The sequence below is a fragment of the Condylura cristata genome, unplaced genomic scaffold (assembly GCF_000260355.1).
Source record: "Condylura cristata isolate star-nosed mole 26May11 unplaced genomic scaffold, ConCri1.0 scaffold00012, whole genome shotgun sequence".
Classification (NCBI taxonomy): Eukaryota; Metazoa; Chordata; class Mammalia; order Eulipotyphla; family Talpidae; genus Condylura; species Condylura cristata.
The window spans coordinates 35,804,430-35,823,062 of NW_004567113.1; the positions used below are offsets into that span (position 1 = coordinate 35,804,430).

General features: G+C 34.4%; 1 protein-coding gene across 2 annotated transcripts in view; it reads left to right on the forward strand.

The window, feature by feature from the left end:
- ATP8A1 (ATPase, aminophospholipid transporter (APLT), class I, type 8A, member 1) overlaps positions 1–18,633 on the forward strand; it is a 207,502-nt gene that overhangs the window by 81,253 nt on the left and 107,616 nt on the right. For both annotated transcript variants that reach the window (XM_004681324.2, XM_004681323.2), the window contains exons 16-20: positions 4,588–4,660; positions 6,836–6,941; positions 8,096–8,178; positions 12,754–12,803; positions 14,849–14,918. In XM_004681324.2, the coding sequence (XP_004681381.2) occupies positions 4,588–4,660; positions 6,836–6,941; positions 8,096–8,178; positions 12,754–12,803; positions 14,849–14,918 (382 nt within the window). The remainder of the gene's footprint in view (positions 1–4,587; positions 4,661–6,835; positions 6,942–8,095; positions 8,179–12,753; positions 12,804–14,848; positions 14,919–18,633) is intronic.

Consider the following 18,633-nt stretch of genomic DNA (forward strand, 5'->3'; position numbering starts at 1 on the left):
ACATATGACAAGTTGTGATTGACATGACCATTTTAAAGATTCTGAAATTTAGGCAAAGAATCACTTGCCTCAAACTGCCCAGCTAGTAAATATGGGAGCCAGTTAAACCCTTACACAGCTCACTATAGTAGCTGCTGGTTATATTACATCGTATAGGTTTTGAAGTTTAAATAATATATGCTTGTCTAGGACACAGCAACTTCAAAGTAATTTTGTTTGTCTTTGTTTCTTGTTTAGTTAAGGTAGCAATAACAGGTAAAAATTCAGCTGATAAGCATGGGGGTAGGGGAGTTGGAGGGGCACAGCTTGGCACATTCACAAATCTGTCATAAGCCCAAAGTCACACAAGTGATTTCATGTTGCAATGAAATGAAGATCAGAAGTGTGACTCTGGATGAATCCAGTATTTCAGGAGCCTGAACACATCATGCTGCTGGCCTCCCAGAGTGAACTGGAGCATGCAGATGATCATACAAATCCAAAGCCTGAAAGTGCATCCCTATCTGATTGTCAACATCTTAATCTTTCAGTGAGATGTTCAAGTTCGGATATAAAATCTGTGGCCTGTATATATTTTTCTACCCTATTGAACTGTAGTGACCACAAAATATCAAGTTAAAAAACATGTAATATTTAACATATAAATGTATGTTGATGATTTTACATATTTACATTTAGTCAAGTTTGAAAGTAAACTTATAATAGCCCTTTAATACTTACTGTCTTGACTTTAAAGATAATTCGATGATGTTTGACATCTACGTGTTAAATAAGTTAATATATGTAGATTATAGAGAGAAAATCATTTTCCAACATATATAGTTTATAGAGGAAAACATTTCCCAAACAACCATTTATTCCATAATTAATACAATTTCCCAGTTATTACCAAGTATTCATTCCTAGCACATAACCTTATAGGTTATGTTGTTTTCTATTAAAAAATCCATCATTCTCTAGACAGTAGCAATATTGGAGGAAATTTCTGGTTATTTTCACCATCTGTGTAACCCTAAGATGTGGTTTCTTTCCAAAACTATATATTTCCATAACCATTTTTTCTTTTTGTGAAAAATTTCAAGTATAAATCAAAGTAGGTTGATATACCTATCTGCTTACTTCAATATTGTGTGCTCAAGGCTAATTTCAATTCATTTATACCTATCCCCCAATATTACATTGAAGCAAACTCCAGGTCACATTATTTAACTTTTTCTTAGCTGTTCAATATAGTTTCACATTATTCTTTCTAATAGTTGTTTGTTGGTTTTTTGTTTTGTTTTGTTTTGTTTTAAGTAGATGCTATTGAAGATGCTTCTCCAGGACAATAACGTACTGTGTGCTTAGTATACAGTTTTTATTATTGTAACAGTTTTGATGCATAGTACAATTCTCTGATCATGTTTTCTATTTTCATTATGCTCTATAATTGTATACAGAAAAAGTGGGACTTTTTTATTCTGCTGCAACACTAGGCTCACTAAAACATACTTGCAGGTGTGACTAACTAATAATGAGATCTAACACATTCAAATTAGTGTTAGTCTTCAAAGCAATCACTTTGACAGGTAATTTATTATTGCAGTGATGCGGCTGTTTCACAGATTGTATTTGGGACTTCTTTTTTTGTTATTGCCTTCAAAAGTACTTTTGTGCCACCCAGAAAAGTCAGTCTCATTACTTTGGTCAAAACCAGTGTCTAATAAAAAATATAATAGAATTCAATCCTGTATTCATTTTGGGGGGCTTGACCACCTGACTTAATAACAAATTCATTTTTTAAATTTAAACTTTCCTTTAGGGAATTCTGGTTTGGAACCAGTGGGTGGCACAGAGCCTTTCAATAAAACAGTGCTTTACTTTCAGAATGCTATTGTCATCGTGTGTGCATTTATGCGATGTGTATATGTGTGTGTACTTAGTGCTTGTGCAGGATGTATAAAAATTTCAGATGACTGATAGAAATTTGTACTTGTTTATGATCTTTAAATCTGATTTACTTTGAAAGTCCATAATGCATTACACACGGTGCAAATTCCAGTGTTCTTGCCTTTACCTCTTCCCTGTCCCAGTGCCTAGCTAGAACCCTCTGCTATGCCCGCTCAAGGCAGCAGTGAGCAGTTTCATATGTGGCCTTCCAAATGTAGTCTGTGCCTATACCCACTTGTATTTTTTTTCATATTTTTACAAAATCAAAATATTTTCTACCAGCTTTTCATTTCTCAGTGCATTCTTGATTTGTCTAAATCTCATGAAGAACTTTCCATTTTTTGTATGGTATGCTGCTATGTAAATGTATCACAAAAATTTATTTTAAAAAAAATTTAAAAGTAATATCCCTACCAGAATTTTGGAAATGTCTGTGGAAGAGTTTAACAAAATTGTTGATTTGGCTTGCATTTTTATTTTTGGGCACTTTGCAAATCATTGTTAGTTTCAGCAATGGACAATTTAGACTCCTGTTTTTACTTTTAAAGCACTTGTTTCTTATTTTTTAATGATGTGAGCTTCCTAATTTTATCTGTGTGTTTTAATTGATAGTGAATGTTCTGTTAGTTTTCAGGGGAGGCTGGTGAACACTCCTTGCCTGAGTTATCCAAACCAGGTCTCTGATTAATAAATTAATAAATTAGTTGTGAATGCGGCCCTCCCTGGTGGCACAGCAGCTTAAAACACAGCACTGAGAATCTAAAGCCACTTTCGCATGAGTTCGATTCCCGCCTGCCCCGGAGGTGACCACATGGCGTGGCAGACCTCTCCTGACCCGCCTGCTGCTCTCCTCAGCAGTGTACTTCCTTGATCTGCCTGTTCTGTTCCCCACTCTGTCTCTGGTGAAGCCTCTCACCGCCCCTGAGCCTCTGGTCTGTACCCCAGTTCTGTATGCACAAATAAATAAACCTTTAAAAAAAAATTAGTTGTGAATGGAATTTTCTTCTGATCTTGGAAAGAAAGTAACTTCCTAGGAGGAGTGTTATCCATGATAGCAGCCCTCAGAGGGAAATGGGAAGTAAGATATGTCTAAGTAAATATTTCAATTGCATATCTAGAGTTATTTGATTGTAAACGCATTTGAACATTATCTTCATGATTTTAGCTGATATGTGAAGTGAATCGCTGAGATTAACAAGACATACCTTCAAATTTATGACATCTTTTAGCTTGAAATTCTTTTGAAACAAAATAGAATTTTACATGAAAGAGGTTATTTTGTATATTGCTTGACATTTCATATTTTTGTAAAAAGTAGAAATGTATAACTAATGAAAAACATATATGTACACATAAAATACTAAAAGTAGAAATATTTTATAGAGCCCCAAATAATAAACTCTTGGAAATTGAGGTATTTCATGAGAAAATGTATACTGATCCTTTCCATTTGCCCACTGATAAATCACTTATAAGTTCTTGATTTTTCCCTCCATCTTTAAACTAGAGCGGCTAAGAGGTGATAGGAATGATGAGAATAAAAACATTGTGTTTACTCAGCCTCCTGAGGATATTTTGAGAATTCTAAACTACATACTAGTAAAGATGTATTATAATTTTGAGAATTAGTAGAGCAAACTACTAGATGTAAATAAAGATCTACTTCATTATAAATATTATAATTTCCTGTTATGGTTTGTGGGGAAATATACATTTTTCTTCAATGTTTTCTTCTTTCAACCTGCTGGCTTTAAAATGGGGAACTATTTTTGTTGGATACCTTGGCATTGATAATATTCTTTGTACCTGTAAAATGGTTATTAAAATTTTGATTGTACTTCTTTAAAATTGGATACATGTTTTTCTCTCAGTTTATTAATTCTAAAATTTTCTTCTGTAACACAAGTTTAGATATTTATTCACTAAATTTTACAAATTATACCCTTTGCATTTGACACTTGCATGTTCCTGTTCTTTCTTTGGATCTTAGTATTTTGATATTTAATTGCATGCCAGGAGGTTGACAGCTAGATTACAGAGGTAATTCTGATTTCTTTTGATCCATATGAAATACATAATGTGTCAGCTAATCTGAAAATAATCACAGCACAAAACTCCCATACACTTTTATGACTTGTTTTCCCTTCTGTATTATGAACAGATGTGATTTATAACTTAAATACATCAAGTATATGTTAATGGTATTGATATAATATGTAAACAGTTTATCATTCATATTTTTATATTCTAATATGATTATTATATCGTATTAGTCACAGATTGAAATAAAAGAATCACTATTGTGTTTTTATAATTACTTTATTCTAAATACTCAAACACATTGATAAAGTTATGGAAATAGAAATTTTACTGGGTATTTTGACTCTTGCTATATTTTTCAATTAATTTCTTGAAGTTTCATGTTACAACAAGATAGTCATTTCACTCCAATAAAGTGAAATTTTTCATTACACTTCAAAAATATGTCACTTTAAAGTGTTTTAAAATATTTTGTGATTCAGCCATGAAATCTGTTATGTCTTATATACAAATACAGATAAACTATGTTTACCTTATTATCAGGTATAATAATTTATTTAAAAAGCAGGTGACAAATAGATCAGTGGGTTTATAGTCTGCTCCATTTCTTCCCTTTAGGCAAAGCTCACAGTTGGGAGATGAAAAAACATTTAGTGATTCATCACTGCTGGAAAACCTCCAAAATAATCATGTAAGTGATTATCCATTATCATAAAACCATTATCTTTCCATTTATGAATTAAAAACAATTGTTTCCCTAAATTACCTTCCATCTTTATATATTCCTTCTTTTTTAGTTTTGCAATCATTTTTTAATAATTATCAAGATCTAGTGTTGCTAATTCTTTTTTATTTGACCAATAGGAGTTCGTGGTGATTAGAAGCTCAGTTTAATATTATCATTAGTCATTCTGGCTTTTCAAAATAGTTTCTATTAAATAACTATAAAACTCTACTTGTAAGAAACAATTCACAATTTCAGAATATCTGTATGGGTCAGTTCAGGAGTTTAATCATTGTGAAATCTCTACAACCAGAACTCCAGACACCTGCCAACCAAGTTTCACATTCCACTTATGAAACTAATTATACTCATTAAAATTCTATCAGGTTGAATAAGATTTTGTTGAGTTTGAACTACAGAACTTTTTTCCACAATCACTTCCAGTGTAGAAAGCCAAAACTTGAACTCAAACTCATTACCCCAAAATATACTTCCTCTCTAGCACAGGTGGCCCTTCATAGAACCCTCACAGTGTTTTTTACAGATATTTGAGAGACCGCTGAAGAGCGCTTTTCTAGACCTAAGTTACCTCTTTCCTCTTGAGATCCAAAAATTCACTAAATTACACCTGATTTCATTTCCCAGGATCTTGAGTTGTTTTTGATGTTCTTTTTTTCCTACATCTCTAAATCCACAATGAACCACTATGTTCTTGCCAATTCTGCCTTCTAGAATATGTCTTGAATTTCTTCTTCACTTCATTCTGCTTGTGCCCAGTCCAGACTCTCAGCACCCTCTGACTTCCCTCTTAACTTACAAAGTTCCTTTAACTGACCCCTGCCTCCTCACCAACGTCACTTGGAGCCACTGTGCTTTTCTATCAGCTCCTTTTACTTTTCACTTGTTGCACCTTTTAGGACCTTTTCAGTCAGTCATGTGTGTCTCCTGCTTAATGAAAATCTCTTCTCTGTTCAGTTCTTCATGAGACTACAACATCAGCTTAAATATCACATTTTCTTGAGAGCAACTACATACTGATATTTGCACATTTTCTTCTTTATAGCTCTTTTTATACTACAAGTAAGTGACCCTTATGTTTTTAGTTATGTTTTGTCTTCTCCATTTATCAAGCATCTCATAGTAGGGGCTTTTATGTTGGTCTATTGTTCCAGCCTCAACATAGATTTTTCAAATAATGTTCTAATTTATCTTTACAATTACCTTACCTTTTTATTAAGGGCATAGAGGGGAACTTATTCCTTTATTTGGACTGCATTTCTCTTTCTCAGAAACCTGGCAGAAGGAGGTTTATTTAAAATTTAAAATGTGAAGCTTATTGTAGAAAGAATCCATTTTCATGTCTTCTTTAGGCCTTAATAGTCATTGTACCTAGGTCTTGTTCAGTCAATTCTTTTTTTATTTAGTATGGCATATGTCAGCTAAGATTTCCATTTAGGCAGAGCAGAATGACAGGGTATTACAGAAGAATCCTCTTCATTATCACTCCAACCTAGAGTGTTAGAATCCTTTATCTGTAACCTTATTATAGATTAGATGCCTAAACTTGAAATTTGATTATGGGGCTTCCCTGCTGACTCCAGAGGTTAAGTGTCAGCACTATAAAGCTTTTAGCAACCATTATAGCATGAGTTCCATGCCCAAACAGGGAGCTAACCCACATGGCACAGCAGACCTCTGTTGTCTCACCCACTGCTCCCCTCAGCAGTGTATTTTAGTAGATCCATCTGTTCTGCTCCCCACCTATCACTGATGCATCCTCTCATTCCTGCACCTCTGGCTTGCACCCTGGTTCTTATATGCAAAAATACATTTTTTAAAGTAAATAAATAAATCCTATCATGAATTAAAATCAGATAAATGAACATGCTAGAATTTTGCTCCTGTCCTTTAAGAAAAAGATTCAATCATTTATAACTTTTCTATTTAATAACACAAAATTTTCTTATACAAATGTTTATAAAATGAGTGTAAGAGTGAGTGAGTTCAGTTAAAACTGTTTTCCTCCTAATAGATGTTGATTTCTTAGTTGACCATAACTCCAGGACATGAAGATTACAACTATATTACTAGTGCCAAAGTATGTAAATGAAGAACACTAAATTACACATTTATTTCTTGCAGCCAACTGCACCTATAATATGTGAATTCCTTACAATGATGGCAGTTTGTCACACAGCGGTGCCGGAGCGAGAAGGTGATAAAATTATTTATCAAGCAGCATCTCCAGGTACAAATAAAAATTTTGTGAAACATTTTGGTAGAAAATTGTCCTGAAGTTTGAGATTATAAAAAATAAATAGGTAGATATTAAAATATGTGATTTTTGGTATATGGAATAAATTCTATGGAAATTTGAACAGCATTCACACAAGTAAAATCGGTACTTTTTATAGACATATAGTAAATTCTCCTTTATAAATAAGAATAAACATTTATTCATAAACGGTTTTTGTACATAAGCAAACAGGAAAAGTGTTTGCCTAAATAGGGAGCATTTTAGAGATCCAATTTCACTTTCCTTTTTGGAAATCATAATCAAGAAGTTTGTAGTTATTTTAGTGAAGAAAGTTGTATGGAATGGGTTCCAGTGTGTAAAATACTATAATGCAAGAACACAGTTATCATTATTTATTATTTAGACTGAATTTCAGATCTATGTTCAAGGTAACATAGGTCAATTTGATGACTGGAAGACTTTAATAATGAAGGGCCACACTTTGGAGAACTTAGTTTTAAATTATATTCTAAACCAGCACCTATAACCCTACAGAAGGTATCAAGTTCCTAAAAAACACACACACATGAAATGTTACATCTCACTTTGTTAGGAAAGAATCTATTTTATTGTATACTTATCTCATATCCTAAGCTCAGTGATATGATTTACTGTCATGTGGTCATGAAAGTAAATAACATAATAAAACATCAGTTTATTTAATTCCAATTAAACTGAATCCTCAGTAGTTGTAGTTTTTCTATATTCAGTAATTTGGGAGACAAAACATAAAACTAAAGGCAATTTTGTGGCATTTATTTTTAGAAAGATTTTCTAGAGAATATGCAGAAACAAGGGGTGCATTTAAAATTTCCTTTGTGGTGGGCAAAGCTAACAGTAAAACTTGATCTTCAAAAATAAGACTCTGGGTTTGCACATGTGTCAGATCTATAAGATTATAGATTGGTATTGCTATATAATTTAGAAGAAATGGATTTCAATGACAGGGGCCAAAATAAGGAAAATGTTAATTCTATTAAAATTATGTAGAAAATTCTATCATACAAGATGTCATCCAAAATGACAGAAAATTCTGTCATGTTTTCCTTGTATTGTGATAACTTTTTTTCACCATGTATATGCTTTTGCTTGTCTTTCTTAAACAGATGAGGGTGCCTTGGTCAGAGCAGCCAAGCAACTGAATTTTGTTTTCACTGGAAGAACACCTGACTCGGTGATCATTGATTCAGTAAGTCTTTTTCCTCAAAACAATACACGTGCAGTTTCAAAGATAAAGATACATAATAAAAGAGAGGTCCCCTATTCTACTTCTCAGAAGTAATATTTTCTGTCTTTTAGCTATTTCTTCATTCAATATATCTCTTTTTCAAAAACTACCTAGTTACTTATATGTTTTAATTCTTCAATTTTAGACATATTTCTGTTAGCTTTCTATTCTATTGTGTCAAATGAGGATTTATCTCTCTTAACTCACCATCCCTTTCAACATTACTGTATTCATTTTACAGTTTTTATATAAATATTCAGACCTAAATTTAAAATGAGCAAGACTTAGATATCTCACAAATAAAGGCTTAGGAACGGCCAATGAACACACAAGAAGGCATTTTTAGTTACCAGGAAGTACAAACTGAAATCATAACATACTACCACATACCCACCAAAAAGTCTCAAACTAAAACACAGCAGCACCACCAAATATTAATGAAGGTGTAGAGCAAGTGGCGAAGCTAGATATTGCTCTTACACCTGCTAGTACACCTTTTAGAGTTTCTAATGCAGGCAAGTATACATCTGATGCAGCAACTGTACTCAGTTACCAAGAGAAATGAAAGCCTATATCCATGGAATTTTGATAGCAGCTGTATTCATGGTAGCCAAAAAATTGTTAACAAACCAAATCCTGATAAATAGGAGAACGGATAAGCCGATTGTGGTATACTCATATAGTGGAGTAGATAGACAATAAGAAAGAATGAATTATTGATTCATCAACCTCTTGGGTAAATCTCAAAAAACATGTCAAGGAGTCGGGGAAGGCAGGCATAAAGGAGTGATACCCTTTCATTTCATTTAAATGCACCTCCAGTTCAGACAATGTGATATGCAGTAACAGAAATTAGAACAGTGATGCCTCAGGGTTTTGAAGGAATTGATTGGAAATGGCAAAGGAATTTATGGAGTGAAGAAAATGCTCTTTATTTCTTGATTGTTTTAGTGGTTGCACTGAGTTTACAGTTTTCATTGAATCAACCATTTAGGATCTGTGTACTTTATTACATATAAATTGTATTTTACTAAGAAGTCATTATTTGTATTTTAATTATTATGCCTATAGCAGTAATTACAGCTGAACATCGTCATGTTCTGTAATTTTCTTTTTTTAATTTTTTCCCCTGACGTAAAATTACTTCTTAATTTTTTTCACATTTCTAAAGATTAATCCCTTATCTTTTTTTTCAATTGCTTAATTTTCCTTCTACCTAAGATTACTTGTTTTGTATGTTCTCAGCATCCTCACCCCTGTAGTCTGCCAATTGCAGCTCTTTCCTTGAGTCAGTCCTCTTGAAGTCTTTCATTCTCTGGTCTGGGCTGAATTTGTTCTGATATTTGTTTCTGTGTCACTTGGAATCCCTTTTGATTTTATTCTGTTTTACATTTTCTGCTTCCTGTCTCTTGAATCTTTTCTCATAGTGAATTCCTTTATTTCTTTGAAATGCTATGTCATAGGTTAAAAGTTGTTACAGAAGCAGAGGACAAAGTGGGGACGGTCCCCAACAAACCATGCTCCTGGAGCTGGTGTGGCTGGAAGCCCCACAGGCTGACAGTTCAGTCTTGCCCACAGTTGCCATCCAGAATTGTCTTCCCGGGGACTTAACTTTACCTCTCTCCTGTTTAGGCTTCTGTTTCCTAAATCCCATGTCTTCTTTGTTCCTGGTAATTCTTTTTGTTTTTGTGAAACACATTCTATTGTGATTTTTTAAGAAAGGTACATGGGCAGTAGTTAATTTATTTTTAGTCCTTTCAAATCTAAGTATTTTTATCTTGCAGTTTACTTAATTGATAGTTCTACTGAATACAGAAATCCAGGCTGAAAATCACTTTCCTGAAGAATTTGATTGCTCCTCTATCTTCTCACCTACAGAACACCTAATTAAGAAGCCAGAAATCTTTGTGATTCCACATTTTTTGTTCTTCCACCTCTGCTTTTCTGGAAGGTGGTAGAATCTTCTTTCTACCAGGAGTTCTGTCATTTCCTGTCAGTGTGCTCTAGTAAACCTGTTTCACCCATTATACTGAACACTTCTGGTAGCCTTCCATAAGTGAACATTTTCCTGATTGACTCCATTTTTCTTCCCTCTTTTTGTTTTATTCTATTTACAATTCTTGAATAATCTTTTAATTTTTTTCTCCTACTTTTCATGTCTTTGCCTCACTTCTTGTAAAGTTTTCTCAGTTTTCTCTTTTTAGTCTTCCATTGATTTTTTAATTTCTGCTCTCATGTTTTTGTTTTCAAGGAGCTTTTTTTATTCTTTCAACATTTCTCTTTTCATACTGCCCTGATCTTGTTTCTGAGATGTCACATTTATGTTGCTTCTCTGAGAGCAAATTGATAGTTTTAAGTTTTATTTAAAAAAAAAAAGCCAGCAGTTAGCAATTTAATTAAATATACTATTTTACCAAGGATATAAAAAACTATGTGTGTGTATGTATGTATATATATGTAATATATATATATATATATATATAATTTTAACCATAATATTACTTTTTTTTAAAGATTTCTTTATTCATACAGAACTGGGGTACAGGCCAGAGTGCAGGGATGGTGACAGAGTGGGGAGCAGAACAGGCCAACTGATGAAGTACACTGCTTAGGAAAACAGCGGGCAGGTCAGAAGACGTCTGTCACGCCATGTGGATCACCTTGGGGCGGGTATCAAACTCATGCTGAAGTGGCTTTAGCTTCTTAGTGCTGTGCATTAACCTGCTGAGCCACCAAGAAGGGCCCTAATTACTCTTTTTAAGATTTATTTATTATGCACACAAGAATTGGGTACAGGCTAGAGGCCTGAGAAGGTAAGAGGATTCACCAGAGACAGAGAAGGGAGCAGAACTGGCAGTTCCATTGAAACACACTGCTAAGGGGAACGGCAAGTAGGCTAGGAGAAATCTGGCACACGATGTCAGTCATCCACCCTGGCCAGAGATTGAACTTGTGCTGCAGTGGCTGCAGACAGCTTCAAAGTGCTATGCCTTAACCTGTTGCGCCACCAAGTAGGGCCCAGAATATTAAATTACTTTTAAACTCTCACTGCAATTGTTGTGTCTTTATTGGGAAAAGAGTACTTCACCAAAAATACAATTTTTCTATATTTTTCATTTTCTATTAAGTAGAAAAGGATTAGTGTTTAATTACGATATCCATTGCATATGGACTACAAGATCAACAGTGGCAGGCCCTTGACAAGAGCTACATTAAGCAGAATAGTAAGGCAAATCCCCTCTTGTGCCACAGAAAGGCAGCACAGAGAATATAAATATTAATCACAAAACAGAAAATTTACTGCAAGCAATCTTGTTGTTTCAAAGATTTTCTCTGTTTGTTTCATGGGCCCCATTAAAAAGCACACACTGACAGATGCAGGCCGTATTTTGAAGATTGAAAACACTGCGGAAAGCTTTATGCCATTAGGAAACCACTGCAATCCAGTTCCAGTAAAAGAACTAAAATGTCACATATGAAACATACAGCAAACACTTCAATCTACTGTTGAAAATATGTGGAAAGTAACCCGGGTCTGCTCACCAGTCTCTCGTGCCCATCATGCCCAGAGCCTGAAACTCCACGAGTGACACAATGTTTTGTCTTTAATACTTTTCCTCCAGATTGCTTTAATTTGTTCAGGATACTTGAGTTCTGTGTCAGTGATTATCCTTAAGCTTTGACACTGTTCTCATTGTTTAGAGTGAGATATTTGAAACCTGATATGACAGTGCTGAGCATAGGAAGGTCTCTGTCAACACTGAACTTCCAGTAGGAGTTCTGATAGGATTATTTTAGGAAGTCATGGCGTCTGTATGGAAGTCTCTGCCATCTATATGGCTTCTGTTGGAGTGACTGAATTCCCCAAAGTACAGTGTTCTTATTTTTGCCTAAAATGTTCTAGCTGCCAGAATTTCGGAAGCTGAGTAGGCTGGGGATATCCTGGTTCATCACTTGGTATAAATATAACAATTTAATACTTTGTGCTATCAACTTTAGATTTAAAATCCTCTGTTTTACCCATTATCAAATGAAACTTCTTTCTTCTTCTGGTATGCAGGAAGGACTGGCTTCTCAAGGCACTCTTACCCAGACTTCCCTATTTTAAGACCCTCCTGTGCTTTATACTTCTAGAGCCACCTGGATCTTTACTTTTTTTAGCCTTTTAAGGATTATGTGGTACAGGGTGGCTGGGTCTCAGCCATTCCCAGAGCTACCATGAGATACCACTCATGAATCTTTTTCCAGCTTCCAGATTTTGGGTGCTATTGTCCTTTTTCTTCTTCTCCTTATTTGCTATTTCTTTCTTTTCAGTGTTCAGAGTTATTTAAGTGGGACTTTAGAATGGACAGCACTTAAATGTGTATGCTCAATCTTCTATCTTAACCTGAAATTAAACAACGTCAATTAAAAATAATATATTTCAGAAGGAAAAAAAATTGTATTGACATGTTTTACATTAAAATCTTATTACTAGGTTTTACTTCCAAGAAGCCAAAAATATTTTATGTAATCGTGTATTCCTTTTCTTCATAGCTGGGACAGGAAGAACGATATGAATTGCTCAATGTCCTGGAGTTCACCAGGTAAAATATTTGCTCTGTGATTTGTATGTTTGAGACATAATTGTATGCATTTTGATTTTTTCCCTTTTTAATAACTAGAAAGTATGTCTTCACTTAAATGAAATGTTAACAAAACATTAAATTATAATCTTCAGTTAAAATACAGCTTTAATTGTCATCTCTGCTGTCAAATCACTAACAGCTTGCTTCAGAGTATGGCAAGAATGACTCCTAGAGATAATGTGAAAATATTTTTCAGTATAACTGTGTGCATCACAACCGTGGGTTATAGAACATTATAGTCAATGAACTGGAAATATTGAGATAACTTAGAGACACCAAGATTTACATGGAAGATGAATCAGAATCAGAAACCCACCATTCTAATTCATTATAGTTAGTTCATTGTAGTTAATTGTTTTTAGGATTTGGGAGACCATATCCATTTCTCTGTTAGGTAAAAAACCTATTACCATCTAGTAGGAAAGAGCAGAAAGCAAAGAGATGATTCATCTTACTTTATTTCTAAGGTTAATATAAGCCTTCCATTATAATCAGTGTTCCCTTTGTCAAATTTTTGGCATTTTTATCTCCATATTACTATATAATTCCCCTACATTTGGGGGCCAGGTGGGCCTCAACTACAGTCAGGAGGATCTTTAAAGATTGTATCGCCATTCAAAAGATATTTTAAAATACCTTCAAGGTCACAGCTTCAAGTAATATAGCTGTTTAGGAAATAAGTGTTTAGGAAATAAGTGTCCACCTCTTTTTATTTAAATTCTTCCTGTATAAGGCAAGCCTGTCTGTTGACTCCAAGAAGCATTTTTTTTTTTCTGTGCCAACTTTGGTTGCTGTCTTATTTGGGAATGATCATATGTCAGTGATTAATATCAAAATTAATGGGGGACTGTCATATTTATTATTTCAACACTGTTTTCTTTTATACACTGAAAAGCTCAAGGGAAATGTATATTAGATGACTAATTATAGTAGATTATTCCCAAAGTATCCCCTAGTTCTTTTTTTTTTTTTTGACTATCCAAGTGACTTTTTCCTAAGCCTAACTATATCTGTAATATATTACAAATAGAATATCAGTTAGCATTTAATATGCTTGTTTATTAACACACACTTAGAAAACATTGCCAGATTGTAAGTGCAATAAGGAAATAATAAACAAGATTAAGAATTTAAGCCCTTTCAGAATGCTCAAAAGGGGGTCAGCTTAAGGGAGTAAGAAAAGAGGATATAGTGGTATTATAGTAGTCTTTGTGAAAGATATTAGTGGTTTAGGGTAGATTTTTAATAATGAAAATAAAGGGAAATTGATAAGGTCTGAATACCTTTGTGGAAGGAAGTCAGGGAAGATTGGGATGGACTGGATGTGGAAGGAACAAAGAGAGGAGTTAGGATATCACATAAACAACTGTGTGTGTATATTGTTTACAGTGGCATCAGATACCAAAATAGGAATAGATGCGGAGAAGATATTTGGAATTATTCATTTTTGGATTCCTGTAAGATATATAACTGGAGTTAGTAGGTAGACATTTCAATTTAAGGGTGTGGAATGGAGCAGTGGGAGAGAATGGAGAGGTCTGCTGTGCCATATGGGTCAGTTCCCTGGTCGGGGATCAAACTTGTGCTACAGTGACTACTGATAGCTTCATAGCACTGAGACTTAACCCCTTGAACTACCAAGGAGGCCCTGCTTAGAATTTTTTTAAACTGAAAACTCTACCCTAGTTGGTATTAATTCTTGTTAGTTAATTCTAGGGAGCCATTTTGTTGGTATTAATTCTTGTTAATTAGTTCTAGGGAGCCATTTTGTAAAATTAGTCCTCTGGAAAAGCAGATGGTACCCCAGTGCCTTCAAAACATAGCCTAACTTTCAGAGGTACCCATAACTGTGCACCCACAAATACTTTATGCAGATGGAGGTATTGGCCTCATAATTGGGTCAAATTTACTTTTTCACTGTGAGGAAATGTGTGAGGCAGGACGAACATAAATGTGCATCTCCTCAGCATAATGACCCAATATGGAAAATCTCTTTATTTCAGTGCTAGAAAAAGAATGTCTGTCATCGTTCGCACTCCATCCGGGAAGCTACGACTTTACTGCAAAGGAGCTGTAAGTTTTTATTTTTGTATTTTACAGTTTTGATTTATGATGGTTTATTATGTATGTGGTAAGCATTCTGCCATGGAAATGTAACACAGATGTTCAATGTGAAGCTGCTGACATCTGCTTTTGTTGGTATTTTATAGTAAAGGTGTTCAGCCTTTTCTGGTGAAATGGGACTTCCTTCTGGGTAAATTTGGTGCTGTGCAAAAGTTTGGCATAGAGTATTTATATAATTCAATATTTTATCCATCATATTTGAGGTTTATATTCAGTTTGTTAAAGAAAATAAGTAAATACAGAAGGCATTTTAAATTGTATCAGAAATATTAGAAAACCACATCAGTTTGAAACTAATTTTTTGAAAATCATGGAAATGAAAAAAAACTGGGTAACAATCACTGTTGAAATTTCTTCATGTGCTGCTCCCCATTTGTCTTGTATTGTTTGAATTAGAACAGAATTTCTAACTAGGGGTTGGTTTTGGTATATCTGAGATTATAGGTTCACAGGTTAATAGAAATAGTAATTTGTCACTCTAACTGAATATTCCTAGCTATGGTTACACTTGAGGAAATACTGGAAATACACTCAGCAAGACCTTTTTTGTTCTTAAAATCCATCAGTATTTTCCCCCTGAACTATCCTTCCCAGGTACTTAATCTCCTTAGACTAGTCAGGTAACTAATCAACTTGGAACTTTCCAACTTGTAATTAGCAAAATTTTTTGGAAATTAGGAATGAGCCTAATAAAATGTCCAGACTTATTTGAATTCCTGTTGAGAATGTTTTTCAATTCCTAGGGTATTTTTTCACTGCTTTGGTTTTAAAGCACTTGGTAGACCCATTTCATGGTATCTCACAAATTATTTATATTTGGTTGTATTCCATTGTGTTATATGTACATCTTCTTGATCCAATCATCTAGTTTTGGGTGTTTGGGTTGATTTCAGGTTCTACCTATTGTAAATAGGTTCTACCTATTGTAAACATCGGGTGCAGGTATCCTTTTGAAATAATGTTTTTGTATCCCTTGGGTAGATAAGATAAACTCATGCCATTCACAGCAACATGGATGGAGCTAGAAGGGTTTATGCTTAATGAAATAAATCAGGAGGAAAAATGAAAAATATTGAATAGTTTCACTTATAAGAGGAATATAACAGAACCAAATAAGACATGGGAGGGAGTGTATTGTTACTACAATACAAAACAAAACAAAACCAGAAAAACAGACAATTATAAGCCAGAGATATCCTACAGGGGAGAAGGACAGAGTGGGATCAGAAGGAGGGAGGAATATGGAGGACTATTGTTATGACAGGTGGGCAAAGTGGGGGAGGAGGAAAGTAAACATTGTTTTAAAATGAGCAACAATGGAAATAAATATGTAATTTATTAAAAAAGAAAGAAAGAAAAGGAAAACAAAAATACCAGTAAAAAATTCCTTTGTTAATTTGAGCACTTAACATTTATTTCTTGTTTACATTTTAACTCCCAGATTTTGGGAGGCTTAAAGATAAGACTGAAGACTTGTCAGGAGTTTAAAACTAGTCGAAATACACACACACACACACACACACACACACTCACGTAAAGAGAAATTGAATATACAGCATAAGGCATATGTTAAAGGTTCCCCACAACCCAATGATAGCATGTAGTAAGAGGGGCATTAAGAGTGTTTTTAAGATCCCCTACCTGAGATGTTAATATGGCCAGCTTACTACACACAGATCATATCTAGCCTTAGTTTTGATATCTTCTACCTAGAAACTTTGGGGAGTTAAATCATTGAATACACAATAGAAACATTGGACTGCCCTTTGCAATAAAAACATGTGGACAACCTTCTTGATGGTTTCCCTGCACTAACTTACTTATTGCCTTCTTCCCTTACCTGCCCCACTTCCAAATTGGCTATGAAATGTGGTTAAATACTAAAAAAAAGGCATAAACATGAAAAATGACAAGGTTCATTTGAGAAATAATTATAGTTTGGCAGGAATAGCAGAATTTGAGGTTTTTAGGACTTAGAAATTTAGTACATAGTAATAGATTGCATGTGGGTGAGGAAGGAAAAGATGATCTAGTATTATTATTAGGTTTATATTTGACAAACTGAGTAAAACCACTTACTGATAGAGAGTCAGCAGCTACATCTGAGCTATAAGATGAGAATGCTTAGGGAAGAAATCTGGGTTGCAGGTACAGATTGTAGGCATTAATGAGTATTGCTAGAAACTAAAAGCAGGCTATTGATGAAATCTCATATGAAGTAAATATTGTGTAAAAAGAGTAGAGGGCTAAAGGTGAGAAATAGAAGAACAGAAAAGGAGACTGAAATTTGGAAGAGACTCTGAAGATCCTATTAATTCCTTGAAAAAGTGATGATGAGTAGGGGCAAATGCAGCAAAAACCTCTGTAAAAAAAAGTCAAATGAGAAGTATTGATTTCACTCATATTTTGAATATTTAAGAAAAAGAAGAAACAGACAAAACTAGACCAAAACAGAAATCTGACTGGAGAGTTAGGTCACCAGAGGAGAGTATGAGAGAGAGTGAGTAAAGAGGGGAGGGGCCCAAGGACTATGGTAGAGGATTATGGGTAATTTATTGGTGACTATAGTATGGTAACATACATCTGAAGAGGTTTGAACCTGTACACCCTAAATCATATACAGTGTGGCAAATTACCTCACCAATTACCAATATTACCTCAGTTTTTTAAAAAATATATAATTTTTTTTAATTTGAAAAATAGATGTCATGTCTAATGCTTGCTAGTTAAGAGAGCATAGTATGTTCATCCTTTGGTTTATCTACTCCAACCGCTGAAAATGAGGCTATAGTATAAAGTGAAGTCATAAGGTAAAACCAGGTTCAAAGACAAGCTGAACATTTTTAGACCAAAATAAGAATAACCCATCAAAGTGGTACATGGAACAGAAATCTTGAGCCAGAATGGGGTGGGGTCCCAGACCCCGGATTCAGAGTCAGGGAGTGGTGGTTGGAGTTTGGACTCTGTGGAACATGGAAGGAAATGGTACTTTCTAGAAAATGCAGACAGGAGCCAACCTAACCCTCTTTGAAAGCTAATAAAAAAAAATGGTGAGAAACTGAGAAAAACTGGACCACCTTTGCTGGTGGTGGGGGTGTGTATATGAAGCCACTAGATTGGGATACCTGTGGAGGAAAAAGGAAGAGTATGGCATAGAGACACACTAGGAAATCCCATAGCAAAGAGAGAAGCAACATAAACCACTGAGCCTCAATTCACTCAGATAAAATTATTGCATCATCCATTCTGACAAGAATGTAGCCAGATAAAGAAATCAGTTATTTTTAATCAAAATGAAACTGGAGGAGGGAAAAATGGAGATAGGAGTAAGATAAATGAGGAACCATAAATAAATTTAAGAAAAAAAAAACAGTAAATGGAATCAACTCTAGATAAGGCAGTGTTGAAGGATGGGGGTGATGTTAGTGACTTAGAAGATATTACTGAAGAGTTCATCTAGAATCCAACAACAACAAAAAATGGTGACTCGTGTGTGTGTCTGTATGTCTGTCTATTTTTCTTGCTTTTTCCCAGAATTTCTGCAATGAATTTCCCTTGCCTTTTTTTTTTTTTTTTTTTTAAGGAGCAGGAGAGAGCAGTGGGGAGAGAAAAATAACACAATACACAATTTATGATTTATGTCTGCAGTGATAGCCAACAAAAA